Raw genomic sequence first — 16,924 nt, forward strand, 5'->3', positions numbered from 1 at the left:
ACGTGGACTCTCAAATATGGCACGAATGAACTTATCTATGGGACAGAAAGAGACTCACAGACATGGAGGACGGACTTGTGGTCGCTAAGGAGGAGGGAGTTGGGGAAGGGAGGGACTGGGAGGCTGGGGTTTGCAGATGTAAGCGTTTATATATAAAATGGATAAACAGCAAGGGTATAGCACATGGAACTGTATTCAATATTCTATGATAAACCATAATAGACAAGAATATGAAAAGAATGTGTACATGTGCATTTTATATTCTTTTATAAAAGAATATAGACAACTGAATCGCTTTGCCCTATAGCAGAAATTAACACAACACTGTAAATCAATTACACAATAAACAAAAATTAAAAACTGAACTTATAAAAATAGAGACTAGATGACGGCTACCAGGGGTTGAGGGTCGAGGCAAAAGATACAACCTGCAACTATTAGAAGGAATATGTTTTGGGGACACTAATGTATACGCCGAAGAATTGATGCTTTTGAACTGCGGTGTTGGAGAAGACTCTTGAGAGTCCCTTGGACTGCAAGGAGATCCAACCAGTCCATTCTGAAGGAGATCAGCCCTGGGATTTCTTTGGAGGGAATGATGCCAAAGCTGAAACTCCAGTACTTTGGCCACCTCATGAGAAGAGTTGACTCATTGGAAAAGACTCTGATGCTGGGAGGGATTGGGGGCAGGAGGAGAAGGGGACGACAGAGGATGAGATGGCTGGATGGCATCACTGACTGGATGGACGTGAGTCCAAGTGAACTCTGGGAGTTGGTGATGGACAGGGAGGCCTGGCATGCTGTGATTCATGGGGTTGCAAAGAGTCAGACACGACTGAGCGACTGAACTACTGAATTATAGCATGGTGATTATAGTTAATAATACTTTATTGTGTACTTGAAAGTTGCTAAGAGAATAGATCTTTAATAGTTCTACCACGAAAAAGAACAGTAATTATGTGTTGTGATGCAGGTGTTAGCTAACATTATGGTGGTTATCATCTTGTAATATATAAGTGTATCAAAGGTACACATTGTACTTAATTTACACAATGTTACATGTCAGTTATACTTTAATAAATCTAGGTGGGGAGAAAAATGCCAGGGTCATAATGAGAATGCCAAGAGATTAACACAGAGGCAGCAGCAACTTGTAGGTAGCATATGAACACCGAAAGGAAACAATGCTGATTTGAAAAAAATGGGACCCTGAGATTTTATAGATGAGGCTTCAAATCTGACTTTATCATTTACTAACTGTGTGACCTTGGGCAAGTTATGTAGGCTATCTATTGTCAGTTTCCTTGTCTCTAAAATTATATGTATCACACAGTTGACAAGTATTTCAGATAGCATGCAAAGGACCTAGCCTGGCATCTGGTACAAAAGAATGATGTAAATTATTGCGAATGTCAAACTCTTTCCCATGTTCAATCAAGCAGGGCCTGGATCACTTCTTTCTGGGCTTCTCCCACATAGATCACCTGTCTGAAGCCCATGGAATTCACTCTCTGTGAACACATCTGTAGAAGATGCTTTGTCCTTTCATGCCCCAATTCTGCTCCAACCTGATGGGCATATCCAATCCTCGGCATGTTGACTTTGCTGCCTGATGGGTCCCATCACCTATTGGATCTGTTCTTGAGAAACTGAGGAAATCTGAACAGCAAACTGAGTTCATCTCCTGCGTCAGTTCTGTTCCACTTAAGGTCACAGAGCGTAACACCTAAACTCTGCTAGGACAACATGGATGAATAGGGGACATAGGCCCTCTCCTGATGCCAACCCAGCAGGGCCTGGATCACCACCTTGTCTCTCCTCCACCAAGCCCAAACACAAAACAACTTTATAAAGTTTTAACCTAGAAGGACTGGGCATTCATAAGTTTAGTAAGTGGTTCTAGAACACTGTGCCTGTCTACTCAGTCCTGGCCACTCACAGGAAGCCCTTCTGAGCTGCTATGAGATGGGAGGGGTGATAGGTGTCTCATTTTCAGCTGGCACAGAGTTCTAGAAATCGTGCCCTCATGTTGTTCAGCACAGACTAGAGTGTGTCCACTTCTGGAAGGGACACCAGCCAATATGAGCCTCTTGGCATTTAACCCTTAAAAGAGCAAGCCAGTGTTCTTTCAAAAGCTAAAAACTATAAGCATCACTAGTGCTCCACCTGTTTGATGGAGGTCCAACTCTTCTGAAATAAGTAGCTACTTCCATTTCTCTTGTTTCCATATTTGCCCTTACATGGCTTCTATTAAATTCTTCAGGAGTTAACAGACTGGCTCCAGACCAAGACTGTCTGGATCCCAGACCGTGCTCGGCTACTCACTAGTGACTTTGGCAACTTCACTGAACTCTCTACCCTGTGTCTTCATCTCTAAAATGGGAGACCTAATCCAACCATCTAGTCTATGGACTCTTAAGTGAGCACGTCTTCATAAGGCGCCTTGAATGTTGCCTGCTAACAGTCAGCACGAATCATTCTTACTGTGTGAAGGGCTGGATGACCTGCAGCTGAACGATGAGGTGGGATCTTCCTGATGGGAAGTGGCTATTGTTATAAGCGTGGCTCTGGCACCTTGTATCTCTTTCCAAGGATGACTCTGTGAGTTCATCCATTTTACCCTGGCTTCCGTTTTTTCCATTCAATTGGGATGGACACTTAAAGGATAATTTCTAACGTACAGTCTAGAAAGATATCTTTGACTGTAGTACATCTCCTTCTCCATTTGCCTAAGTGTGAGTATTGGCCACAGTTTAATTGTCAAGGAATGTTGCAAGGGGTTACACTAGAGTTGCCTTCCTGAGTCTTCCAGAAAAGGCAAAGTGGTCTTAGATGCTAATGAAACACAGATGAAATAGGATACCCTCTAGGGGTCAGAGAATATTAGAGAACAGTCTAATATCTGGTCTAGATGAGCCCAGCTTATCTGCAGTCAATAGAATTTGAGACTTTTCCATGGGTCTATCATTTTTCTTAAGGGTTTCACGTGTATTGACCTATTTGATTTTCACAAAACCCTATGAAGTAAGTAATAGTATTTTTTACCTGTCCTTTCCAAGTGAGGAAATTGGGACACAGAGAAGTTAAGTAACTTGCCCACCGACACACAGCTCTAGTATCAGAGCTGAAATTCAGAACCCTGCCCTCAGGCTTCAAAATCCACAGTCCTGTGCTCTGATGGGGTGATAAGTTGGATCCCAGGATAAATAGTGTCCTGAGGTCACCAAGAAGGGAAAATCAGCATGAACTGGGAGCAGACATACATGGGAACTAGAAAGAAAATTTAGGTTTTCAGAGATTCAGGCCCAAAGCCAAAGTTGGGAGACTAGACAAGGAATTCCAGATTCTTGCCTATCTAGAGAAGTTTGTCTCCTAAGCAGGCCAAAGTTCTTTTCAGACTGACCTTCCCTAAAAGTTTGCTGTGAACAAGTCTATTGGGTGTGGTGTTGCCATGATTTATCATGTGACACCCTTATTTTCAATGCCATTGTCTCCAGAAAGAGGCTATACCTAGAGTGCTGGGGGGAGAAGCAGGTTGAGAGCTGCATGACCTTGGTGAAGTTATAAACCCAAAGGAATCAAAAGGCAAGTCTCTTCTGTTTTGGAGGTTTTTGCATCCTGACTTCACAGGATGCAAATCCTGCAGTTTGGTCCGGGGTTTCCTGACCATAATTCAGCAAAACACACCAGATCTCTTTTTCCCAGGAACCATTTCCGCCATGGAGTGACATACAACATAGGCACATATCATTGTCTGGCTTTGAAAGCAAGTTTAGAGCCAGGCAGAAAATGTTTGCACCTTGAAGAATATATGGGTATCTTTGCCAAGGAATTTCCTGCCCAATTGTCAAAGAGTTGGTAACAGTTTCATAGTTGTGTGTGAAGGGAAAACTTCCGGGGGCATCTCCCCCACTTCCTCAACTCTTATTTTGACAGGGCCTCCTGATTTCAATTTCATGACACATTCTGCGCTGTGTGCTCGCTCAGTTGTGTCTGACTCTTGCAACCCCATAGCCTGTAGCCCACCAGGCTCCTCTGTCCATGGGATTCTCCAGGTAAGAATACTGGAATGGGTTGCCATTTCCTTCTCCAGAGGATCTTTTTGACCCAGGGATTGAACCCAGGTCAGAATGATAGACTCAGGGTGGAATTTACCTCCAAGACCATCCAATTCAGTCTCTTCCTGCAACGGATGAGGGCTTGAAGGTTCAGAGATCAGAAATGGCTTTGGCCATTCTAGTTAAAGACTGAACTACAAGGATTCCTGGCTCCTAAGGTAGGCTTGTCAGTGCTCAGGTTTCCATGTTGTTTAATAAATAGGTCACATACCTATGTGGACACCCTCCACCCCAGCCCATAAACGGAGACTCTTCAAATGCAGTTTGCAGTGTCTTAAATGTGCAGGAATATGCACACACAGACACACGCACACAGATGGGGTGAGGGTGAGAATACATTATTCTCCTGTCCTCCTTTCCAGAAATAGTTCCTACGATTAGGAAAAGGTTTGCCACGGAGACTGGAGAAGCCCTTTGCATTTGCAATCTGGTCATTCTGGAGGGGTGAACCTAGGACTCTTCAGCTGGACGTTAATAGCTGATTAATTCAGAAAGCTTATTTAATTTGTGACCAATATAGCTCTGTTTTGCAAAGAGAAGGCTGTGTTGGCAGATGCAGAGACCAGCTCCCCAGATGGAATAATCTTTTTCTTATTAATTTGCTGTATGTTGCTTCTCATTTCTCACAGTCACTCCAAATGTGTTACAAACGACTACATGCTCTGGGTCCTGAATCCACTGTTGCTATAGCTTTGGGAAAAAAAGGAAAAAAAAATATATTGACTGTCAGCTGCAGTGAGCTTTCCCAGCAGTTATTTCCATGCTCGATTTTTAAATCAACATTGCCATCTCCCATCACTGAACGCTGCTCCACCTGGGAGCAGCCATTGCTCTGGTGTTTTTTAGGAAACGAAAATCTAGATGGTTTGAATGATGTTTTCAAGGCCCTGGAAAGAGGTCGAGGTGTGGCTGGGATTGAAACTCACAGTTCCAACTTCTCGGGCTGTGGAGTCTTCTTATTGTCTAGCATATGTAGCAGGGTGTTTACTCCCTTCAGGCCAGGGATGCATGAGCATTGCCTGGAGAGCTTGTTAAAAACTCTGATCTGGCCCTGCCCCTAGAGCATCTGATTCAGTAAGTCTAGGGTAGGGCCTGAGAACGTGCATTTCTAACAAGTCTCTGGGGGTGCTGCTGCTGCTGCTGTTTGAACAGCGCACCTTGAGAACCATTGCTTAGTTGAATGAGAGGCACATACAGATAGGATTGCAGAGTGGGGCGACCGCGTGACTTTACAACAGGTAGAACGATCTTCAGGTAAACACATCTCGGTACTTTTTGAAGAAGATCTCTGATGTTCGTCGCTCAGTAGTGTCCGACTCTGGGACAGAAGAGCCTGCCAGACTCCTCTGTCCATGGGACTCTCCAAGCAAGAACACTGGAATGTGTTGCCATGCCCTTTTCCAGGGGATATCCCCAACCCAGGGATCAAATTCGGGTCTCCTGCATTGCAGGCAGACTCTTTACTGTCTGAGGGTTTTTATTTTGTTTTGTGTCTTTCGCTTTTCCCCTGTCGCTAAGCACCAAATTAGAGTTTAGAAACGATTGTGATTATTTTTTAATGTTAAGGCTCAATCGAGACTGTAGACTAAATTAATTTGACTGTGTACCTCAGTACATGATATGGATTTTTCCAAAATATGAGCACTTGAGCTGGACAAAAATATTTCCCCTGAGTTCAGCCATTCTATGCAGACCAGCTCCTGGTTCCTAAGGAACCATCTGAACAGCATACAGCACCACAATGCAATGCTGCAGAAGCATCCCTGTGATGATTTCTAAGTGCAGAACATGTACCCCAAGCTCAGTCTTTCAACCAACATTTTTTTCTTGTCACTTACAGGCTTATGATTATTAATACCCTGTCATTAACTACAGTGTTCTGTTTGCGGTGTTTTAGGACAGAAGGGCTTATTTTTGCAAAGGAGAAGTACTTTTGTTTTGCCAGATGCAAAAATTAGCAGCTCACAGTTAAATAGACAATGAATGCAAAGGTCCTATTTGTTTATTTTGCATGTGTGTGATGGGTGGGATAAGATTTAATGAACTGGAAGACCAGCTTTTACAAGTCTATGCTGCTGACATTACTAAGCACACAGGATTGTCAGAAAAGCACATGTCAGGCTGCACAGCTCCTGATCTAGGATTTTGTGCCTAGCAAATAATTTGAGGGATTGAGGTAAAGGCCTATGGAAATCCTATAGAGCCACATAAATGGCTTTTTTTCTTAATGAGGAACATCATGGGTAAGGCCACATATTTTTGTAGTATTTAAACATATTCTTCAGGCAATTTACTGCATCTACTCACAAATCGAAAAGTGGCTAGAACTGAAGGAACAAGGGATGAGGTGTGGGTCACGCATTTATTAGCTGAAAGGTACATAAAGGCTGGCTGGTTTGGAATGGCTGCATCTACTCTAGCCAGAGTTTGGTTCTTAGGTGGGGAGTTCATAGCCCCAACCACCAGTTAGCTTATTGTAACCAACAGCAGTCAGTTTCCCAATTATTTCTCCCCCAAACCAACCACCTAATCTTTAAAACAAGTTAAAACAACCCACAGCTTAAAAAAGAAAAAGCCCAGATTCCATCACTAATTTTGCTGTTCAACAGTTTAAGGTTAGAGCGAATCTGTGGATCACTGTTTCCAAGCTAAATAATTTATCTACCTACATTATGTACGTAAGTTGCTTCTTATCCGAGTTATCAACCTCCTTTATTTAACCATGGCTTACCAAAACATGCAGCCACTTCCACTTTAGCTGACTTACAGGACAGGCTTGATGAACATGGAGAAGACATGTATGTTTTAATTAAGCCTGAGTCCTAACGGTGCTGGGGTACTGGCTGAGCTGAGGCCAGGCATGAAGGCTTCTGTTACAGTTCATAAGGTGTTGACATTTTATCCAGAGTCTAATAACCACTGAACCAGGGAAAACTTAACACTGATCCATGCTAATAATTCAGATTCTAACTCAGAACTGTGACAGAATTCAGTATTCAGAATCAGTACAGCTAATAAAAGACTTCATGGACACTGCTTATGACCAGAGAGGCTTATCAATAAGGCGATAAACAATAACAATGGTCTGGGTTATTTCCAGGCATCTTCATGATGAAAGAGGTTTACCTTCTTATTCAGTGACTTGAGTACCTACTGACTACTCCTGTTATGTTCAAGTTGGATAATTTTGATCTTTCGTTGTTTGTTTGTTCCTTGGACCTCTTCTTCTGATGAAAACTTCCCATCATGTTTACCAAACTCCTTTAACTTTAAAGAGTTTGAATGTCACATTGAATTCTCACTTCATTTTACTCAAGATTCAAAGTTTCCCTAAGTTCTAATTCCATGGCTGGGCTCCTGTCTTGATTGGCTGTTGGGACTTCTAGAATTAAGAGTATTTTGCAAACTCGCTGGACCCTTTAGGATTGAGGAATTCTGTCTTTGGATCTGCCTCCTCCAAATCCACAGGGCTGTTTGTTATGACTTCCTTGATCCTTATTTATAAGACAATACAAGAGGAAACCATGTGTGTATATGTTTGAAATAGAAATGATACATTGCACAGATATAGTTCACCACGTTCTGGGGTGGGTTGTCAGTGTTCAAACGGGGAGTCTAAAGAGTAGGAACAGATGCTTTTTTCCCTTAATGGCCCTTTCTCTCATGTAAAATCCTTCCATTTATTTCCCTAAGATTTAGTGATAACTTTAAACACTTTAACTAAATTACCCAGTGGCTTGGCAGCCATGAATGAGGCAAAATCTTTTTAGAAATCCTAGCAATCTGTTAGACTGTGGGTACTGTGATATAAAATCTGCGTGTTCCACGTAGAAAAATTAAATCAGTGCAATGGATGTGAGCACATAATGCAAATGGCACCATTTCTAAACCAAGGGTACATGACCTGCCTCTAAATATTGAATTTCTATGTTTTTTTTTCAGTCACTGACTTTCTAAATTTGGGCCAATTTATCCTCATTATCCCTAAGTAAACCTACTTTGATTTTTTTAAACAGTTATTTTATAATCAAATAGAGGCAGCCAGCCCTGATTCATGGATCCTGGTGTTGCTAGGATACATGGCTTGGTATTTGATGAAAGTATATCACTTCAAAGGGGAAAACTTTCAAGTGTCCTAGAAAATGACACTCCCCCGTCTTCCACTGTGGAAGACAGGCCCAATCCTAGAGCTTCTTGAAAGCTTGCAGACTGCAGGATTGGCCTCCCATGCTTTGAAATAAGCAACCTTTCTGGAGGGCTGTGCAATTGCTGAAACTCGTCAGGTTGATCTTAAGGCAAGGAACACACGTATTTAACAAAACACGTTTTCATGTTTGTTTTACAGTAAAGAGAAAAAAACCCAGAACCCCCAGATTTTATGTACTTTGAAAATATATTTAAAAACATTAAAAATTCTATATTTAAAACATATATTATATGTTAATTAGTACACTTAAATAGAACTTGTATTTACAATAGGCTTCTGATGCGATTAAGTTTTAATGCCAATTTTTTTCAAGAACATAATTATATAAATATACTAAAATACAATAAATATTTTTTTGTTGGTTTGTTTTACATGGTGAATAATATCTTTACCATAGAGAGAACAAGGCCACAGACATTTACTTACATTGTCAATGGGAATCACCATAAAAAAAGCAACAGGCCTGCTGCCATGCATGAAACACTTCTGCCACAAAGAGACCACAGCAAGACTTTTAAAAAAAACAAAACCAAACAAAACGGAACACAAATGAACAGCAACAGAGAAAGATTTGAACAAAATCAACCTTAGGTCAATGTAAACCACCAAGCATGTGACTGTGATGTAGGTTGTTGAGTAAGAGACGGCCACTGACCACATGGTTGCTGAAATGTCTCCTACTTGGCCACAGATTCGGCCTTTGCAATACACTTTAAAACTGTGATGGGGACTTCTTTCTGGTTTTAGAATTTTGTCCCTCGAAAGGAGGCTGGGAAAAATTGACAGCAGATATTTTGAGAATTCATTACATGTTAAAGATAATTACAAAGATAATAATTTCAAACAGCACAAAACATACCTATACTACATAAAGTTATCCCTTCTTTTAAAGACAGGTATTTGGATGGTACAATAAAAGATAGGCTTGTTCTAAATGAAAGACTGAACAAGTTACACATTATTTGCTGATGGTATCTTCACTCCCTGGGTTGTGGTAGACAGCCTCTTTTGTTTATCCCTTACCCTAAGATGCAGCAAATTTCTTGAGGCTTTCTGATTCTCCAGAACGGGCCCAGGAGATTTTCAAGTTTACACGATGGGCTAAATGGGCCTTAGCACTAATTGTCATTGAGATCCCTTTTGACCAGGACCACTATTCCAGCTCCCAACTCGATTTCTCCTAACCCAAGATGGCAGAGGGAAGGTAGGGACCCTCTCCATGAACAGACAGGATGGTCAGGAGGTGGGGAGCATCATTTCACCAGGGAGCAACATTTTGTCAGCTTGTCCTGGTCTCTCCCACCGAGCAAGGTGCCTTTAAGCCTTTGGTATCTTGGATGGGTAGACACTGTTCCAAAGTCTTGTCCCTGGACAAGATTTTCTATTGGTAACTGTGGTCATCCAACCTGAGTTTTGGGGGGACCTTTTCCTGTTTTTCCTTCCCCTTTACTGAAGTTCTCAAAAGACAAAACCCTGGTTTCCTCATGTCTAATTTCAAAGCAATCAATGTTCATGTAGCAAACATCTCCCAACTCATTGAATCCATTTCATGATCACAATGCCACCCATGTGGTTCCAAAAATGCTCTGGGCTAATACAGCTTCATGCAAAATTATTCAGGGGCGGAGGGTATAATCAGCTTGAGCGGGGTCCTCCAGCGAGAACCTCTTAGCACTGTTAGATAATGTAGGCACTTAAAGCTCGAGGTCCAAGCAACTTGACACGTGTCATGCCAGAGCCACCCCTGATGAGTCCTTTAGAGGTCTCCCTTCTGGAATGTCTCAAGTCCCCTTCCCCACCCCCATCTAGACCTCAGCATGACCACTCAGAAATCTTTCCTGCACCACCTGGAAAGGATACATCCGCTCCACACAGCCTCCAGATGGCTGTTTAGTCTCATTTCACTGGCAGTGTGGACTCCTGCTCTATATCTAGGTGTTTCTGGGTCTGTATAGAACTCTACCTTTTGCTTCCAAGGCAGTTTTAAACTTTACCATGATTTTTTTTTAATCCTTATAATGACTGACCCAGATGTTTACCCCTCATCTAAAAGAATTTTCATTTTTGAGTTTTTTGTTGTTGTTTTTTCTCTCCTCTAAAAAAAAAAAAAGAAGAAGAAGGAAAGAAAAGAAAGAAATCACTATTCTCTAGGCTTATGAGTACCACGGTGTGACAAAACGTGTCTACTCATTTGCAGCAGTGGTAAACTACTTCAGAGCTTGCAATTGGTGTTTCTCCCTTAAGAGAAAACAAAACAAGGAGGGGACCAGAGGGGGTGGGGGGGAAAGAATGTGCTCAGAGTAAATGAAGATCTTTCTGACCGAAGAAGATCCCCCCACACCCCCACCCACCGACCAAGGCCCAGAGGGTGAGTGGGCGCCTAAGTGGTGCGCCATGGGAAGTGGAGTGAGCACTTCATTTACTTGTCATAATTTTATTCACTTTCCAATCATCTGATTGATACTGCCAACATCTCTGCAACAGACAAATGAATCTTTTTATCAACCAGAATATAGATGGAAGGAATTCTTTCCCCATCCCTACACCCTATGGGAACTAAAAAACAAAACAAACAAAAAATAAACACAAAACAAACAAAAATATACCCCTCCCATCCCCGATCCCCTAAGCCAGTAAAGCGATGACAACAGCACCTTGACATTGTTTTAATTCCAACGCTATCAGAAGTTAAAAGCAGTAAAACAGATAGAGTACTAACAAGAACGAAGATACTTACTGTCTAAAATGTAAACGGAATGTTTTGGTTCAAATTTTTGTTAGACTTTTTTTCTTTCTTTTTTTTTTTTTGTCTGTTTTCTGAAAGAGGACAGTTTGTTATCAATTCACAATTAAAGCAGCATGCAATTTATTAGTAGTATTTTTTAAACTTTTTTTTTAAACGTTTTTCAATTCTTGGCAACGGCAACAAACCACAACATTGAGGAATGTAAAGCAGACTTTTTAAAGTTGTGCGCAAAAAAATGACTGTTTCCCTTCTGGTCATGGAAATGTCCAATAAATAGATTGTAGAACCACTGTACTGTATAAACTTCATTTATACATGCAGTTCATAAAATTATTTTTTTTCTTAACTGAATAATTTACCCTGTTATGTATATATACAAATAGATCATTTTTGTCTCAATATAATCTATACAACATAAAGCCACTATCTTCCCCTCTTAATGGTCAGTGTACATACACAAGAAGTGTCTATCCGAATGAACCGCCAGCCAATACGCTTTTTGCTATCCATGGTGAGGGCCCGCACGTACGACTGGGTAGTTCGGCACTGGGAGTTCCAATGCCTCTTGTCTATGCCCCTGCAGCCCTCCTTCGTGTAACCCATGGGATTGCACTTGGTCTCGTAGAAGTACTGCTTCAGCTGGCCTTTCGAGACGGGGACTTTTTCAAGGACCGTGACCGTCCCGCCCGACATGTCCACTGCGGTCTTTTTATCCGCTGCGGTCACCCACTCGCTGATGCTGTCGCACACGCTCAGCTCCCCGCGGCGGGCGGGGTCCGAGTGGCGCCGGACCCTCATGGACATGTTCGCGGCATCCAGGTAATTTTTGTATTCCTCGAGCAGGAAGAGGAGAGGGGGCTCCAAAGGCACTTGACTGCTGAGCATCACCCGGGACGTGTACATGTCCGCGTCTTTATTGTTTTCCTCGCTGGGCCGAACTTTCTGGTCCTCGTCCAACAGCTCTTCGATCACGTGTTCAAAAGTGTCAGCCAACGACGACGAGGACGTCAGGCCTCTTGAACCCACCTTGGGCCCATTCATGCTCTCCAGAGTCCCATGGGTCCGCACACCTGGGTAGGCCAAGCTGCCTTGTGCTCGGAGGTTGGCTTCTTTCATGGGGGCAGCCTTCATGCAACCGAAGTATGAAATAACCATAGTAAGGAAAAGGATGGTCATCACTCTTCTCACCTGGTGGAACTGTAGGGAGAGAGCAGAGACAGGACACAAGACGGTTTAGGGCTTTCTTTTGCTGGGATGCAAGGCAGCCCTCCGACTGTAATTCCAGGCCCTTCTGCAAGGTCAAGGTTTCTGCTGTATTGGCGATAAACTTGCAGCTGCACCAGGCACGGGTTAATGTCAGTAGTGTGCGCAGTAGGCTTTAATATAAACCAGAGCTGTGCAGCCCTGGTCCCAAGGTTGAGCATGTAAACCCTAAATTTGATGGCTCCTGAGCAAGTGAAAAAAACTATGGCTTTGAGTGTTTTTTCCTCCCACTTGAGCAGCTTTGTAAGTTTAATTTTTAATGATCTCTGCTCAGGCTGTCACAAGAAACACATCAAAAATGTTACCAAGCAACAACTGCAGGGGCAATAGTAATTTTTTCCCCTCAGCTTGGCAACATGGCTCTAAGGCAGGAGTGTGTGATGGGACCAGTAGTGGCCTGTGGGGGGTGGGCCTTTCTAGCTATAGACCATCCAGGCATGAATGAGAAAACGAGTCAGGGAGCTACAAGGAGTCTTCCCATTGACTCTTTCCTCCCATGGAGATAATACATTAGAAGGAAGGAGGGACTTCCTTGGTGGTCTAGTAGTTAGGATTTGCACTTTCACTGCTGTGGCCTGAGTTTAGTCCCTGGTCAGGAAACCGACCAAAACTGTGTGGCATGGCCAAAAAAAAAACCAGAAAGATCATTTCATCAAGCCATCCAGTTTTACTGTTAAAAAACCAAAGGCCACGGAGGACTTGCCTCCCATCATGAAGAAAGTTTCTGTTAGAACTCAGGGCTCCCAAGTCAAGCTCTAGTGTCTTTCTACTTATTTTCCTTACTACACTTTGGGTGGCCGTAATGAATATAAGTTTTGCTTATTCCCAAACAGAAATCATTTGCTACATGTTGATTTTAATGATGCGTCTATGCCTGGGGCTGCTATCATGAAAGCAATGTGTCTGCTTAAGAGAGAGCTGAAGAAGGAGGCATCGAAAAGCTTGGAAGGCAATTCCCAATGCCTGCCATATGTGCATCCATGTGCATCTCTACTAACTCCCCTGGCCCCTTGCCCCTTGCTTTTCTGGCTCATATGCAGACCCATCTAAGAGAGCGTAGCCTCTCTTTTTATTGGAATGTGGCCTGTGTGCATGTGTGGATGCACGCAAGCCCTGAGCTGATCGTACCTTTAAAAGGCCGAGGAGCATTGTATACATTTTGGTACAGGCAGCTGGTGATTCTTTCTGGGCTTTTGAAGTTTTCTGGGAAGTCCCTTAAGAGCACACCACAAAATTAATCTTTTCCTGTTTGCCAGAGGGTAGCTATACTCTAAATTTGACTCTCTCTTTACAAGCATGCTCTGGGAAGCCAATTAGAATGAGCGAACAAGTGAAATGAGAACATACCTACAGACACAAGGTTACTGTCGGATGGTGGAGGACATCAGAGTCACTTACCTGAGGCATCGCATCCCTGAGTAGTAACGAGAAGCATCCTCCCCGCCCCCCACACCTGGACACTCTAACTTATTCCTACTCCTCAGTTCTGGAGCAAGGACTTACAAAAAGACACTCACGTGCCATAGCTGTTATACTGTGTCAATCAGCAGGAAAGGGGACTGCCTGTCTGCCCATGAAATGTCACTTGCCAGGGAAGGTAACCTACCTCCAGTCAGTAGGTCATGCTGCAGAAAGAACTGAAACTCTGGGCATAAGGAGCCAAGGTGTCTGTCCTCTACTTTTATTGAAATCACAGTTTCTACTACTATGGGGGGGTCAGTCGCTCAGTCGTCTCTGACTCTTTGTGACCCCATGGACTGTAGCCCACCAAGCTCCTCCGTCCATGGGACTATCCAGGCAAGATTACTGGAGTGTGTTGCCATTTCCTTCTCCAGGGGATCTTCCCGACCCAGGGATCGAACCCAGGTCTCCTGCATTGCAGGCACACGCTTTAACCTCTGAGCCACCAGAGGTAATGAATATCATGAAAGCCCTCTTTGAGACTTAATTATCGTCCCCAGACACCAACCAATTTCCTTGCAGATTCACTCTTGCTTTGTGCAAATAGCAAGCATGCTTGGAGCTACTTGGAGTTCACAGTCTCAGATTGGCACAGACACAATGGTTTGGAAAAAACACAGATATCCATTCTGCTAATACCTGAGCTTCTGGAAAGGTTCTGGATTCTACACCATCAAAGAACTGGATCCTCCAAGGAGATTTCTATTCCTGGCAGGCAGTATTTACACACTGAATGAAAACCCTTTCTCCCAGCATTCCCTGTCCAAATTAAAGCAACCCAAGGGGCACCTCAAATGCAGGTCACTGAAAAAAGACAAATATAGAATATTTTACTCCTGCCCTCTATATCATACTGGCTGAGATTTGCTGTGATGAGCTACCTTTTTAAAAAGAATTTTATTTTGGCTGTGCCAGGTCCTTGTTGCAGCTTAAGGGATCTAGTTCTCTGGTCAGGGATGGAACCTGGGCCGCCTGAAATGAAAGTGTAGAGTCTTAACAACTGAACCACCAGAAAAGTCCCTGAGCTATCTTTTAATACCATATTTCATGAAATCTAAGATACCATCCTTATAAAACACATAATTTTAGGTACCACTAGGATACAAAAAAAATGCAGCCAGATAAACTATTGCTTTCATTACCACTTAGAATGGAAAAGAGCTCTTTTAGACTTATTTGGACATATTTTATCATAGATAATTTTTGCTGCTGCTGCTGCTGCTAAGTCGCTTTAGTCGTGTCTGACTCTGTGCGACCCCATAGACAGCAGCCCACCAGGCTCCCCTGTCCCTGGGATTCTCCAGGCAAGAACACTGAAGTGGGTTGCCATTGCCTTCTCCAATGCATGAAAGTGAAAAGTGAAAGTGAAGTCGCTCAGTCGTGTCCGACTCTTAGCAACCCCATGGACTGGAGCCCACCAGGCATGGCCCTCCGTCCATGGCATTTTCCAGGCAAGAGTACTGGAGTAGGGTGCCATTGCCTTCTCCAGATAACTTTTGTGCATATGTAAAAACGAAAATTAAGCAAAATAACCTGGTTAAGGCAATGACAACTATGTTGCAACTGCTGCACAGCCCGTGACAATAAAATGACATTAACTGTAAGACACGAGCCAATTCAGAGATGTTTAAAAAAATGAATAAGAAAATGTGCATCTTAGAATTAACAAAATGGGTAAGTTTAGTAAATGTTTACTAACTTCCCAAACTTGCTGCTTAAAATGGCCCAAGGTATTAAGATATCTTAAACTATACAGTTGAAAAATTATTTTATTATCACTATCATAGTGAGTCTTTAAATGATCCTTTTTTCTATACTTAGCTTAAAGAAGCTGACACTGTAAAGTTACTGCTTTTCACTTGTCTCATTTTGTCTTTTTATTAAAAACTTTTGGCTTATAAAAGTAGTTAGCACTTCATATATGACTTTCTCATTAGTTCCACAAGCAAGTACTTCAGGGGAACAAATGGCATCTGAGTAAATATAATTTGGCTTTCACCCTGAGCCCAAACATGGGCCTTCCTTAGAGCAGAACATCGGGAGACATTCAGTAATTAACCCACCTGGTGATAAAGCCCTCCCTGCACACCCCTCCAACCCCCCCTCCCCCCAACCCGCCACCTTTCTACAATGCTGCCTGCCTGCTGGCTTATCAGGTCAATACTTCCTGTAGGAACAATGTTCCTTTCTAACTCTTCTATTTCTGACAATGGTTTCTTGATACTTTGGACCACCCAAGATGCAGGTTAGAAATCTTGGAATCAATTCTGATAATGTATTTCTTTCAGAGCCTTTAAATCCAGTCAATGAAGAAATCCTGCTCATTTTTCTAAAATATGTCTCCTGTCCATCCTATTTTCTCCATCCCACTGCCACTATCTCAGCACAGCCCTCACCATCTTATTTTGACTATAATCCTCTCATCCCCTTCAATGTACAGGACATCCTTTCTGCTCCACTTAACTCTGATGACCACTGTCTGACTAACCTCTCATCTTAGGCCCTTATATGAAGACATGCAATGATTATTTATTTCACCAGATCAAATCCATCCTTTTTTTTTAACTTGGTATTCAACACCTTCCAAAACCTGGCATCATCCCACTTAGCTGACTTTCTTATGTTACTCAGTGTTCCATCACCTCTGCTCTGATCAAGCCAGTGTCCTTGGGGTCCCATATACATCATTACCCGGAAGTGACTTGTTCCTTTCTTCTGGCAAATTCTTTTTTTCTCTGACTAAATCTTGCTTATTCTTCATGACCCACTTCAAGCATCAAATCACACGTGCCACCTTCTCTAATTGCTCCAGCACACACTGACCTTCTTTGCCTCTAAAACTCCACATGACGTCTCATTTAGTACTTCATTTCGTACTCACTTGTTAATTGTTAACAGTGTTTGTTAATTATGGTCAGTCTTCAGTTGGATGATAAGCTCGCTGAATCGTAGGTGACTCCCCCATAATGCTTAACACTGAATAATACAGTGGTACTCAGGCCAAACTTACTGACCATTTTATTAAATCATGAGAAAACATAGTTCTGACATCATTTTCATAGGAAGTCTTTCCACATGGCACGTACCAGTGAACTCACCGAAATTATTAGGCCAAGTACAGGCTGTGCT

The 16,924-nt window shown here is 42.6% G+C and overlaps 1 protein-coding gene across 4 annotated transcripts in view; it reads right to left on the reverse strand.

Moving 5' to 3' along the window:
• Positions 1-8,599: 8,599 nt before the first annotated feature.
• BDNF (brain derived neurotrophic factor) overlaps positions 8,600-16,924 on the reverse strand; it is a 63,204-nt gene continuing 54,879 nt past the window's right edge. For all 4 annotated transcript variants that reach the window (XM_012096129.5, XM_042233303.2, XM_015101092.4 and 1 more), the window contains exon 2: positions 8,600-12,268. In XM_012096129.5, coding sequence (XP_011951519.2) covers positions 11,495-12,247 — 753 coding nt within the window. In that variant the 5' untranslated portion in view covers positions 12,248-12,268 and the 3' untranslated portion in view covers positions 8,600-11,494. The remainder of the gene's footprint in view (positions 12,269-16,924) is intronic.

The sequence above is a fragment of the Ovis aries genome, chromosome 15 (assembly GCF_016772045.2).
Source record: "Ovis aries strain OAR_USU_Benz2616 breed Rambouillet chromosome 15, ARS-UI_Ramb_v3.0, whole genome shotgun sequence".
Classification (NCBI taxonomy): domain Eukaryota; kingdom Metazoa; phylum Chordata; class Mammalia; order Artiodactyla; family Bovidae; genus Ovis; species Ovis aries.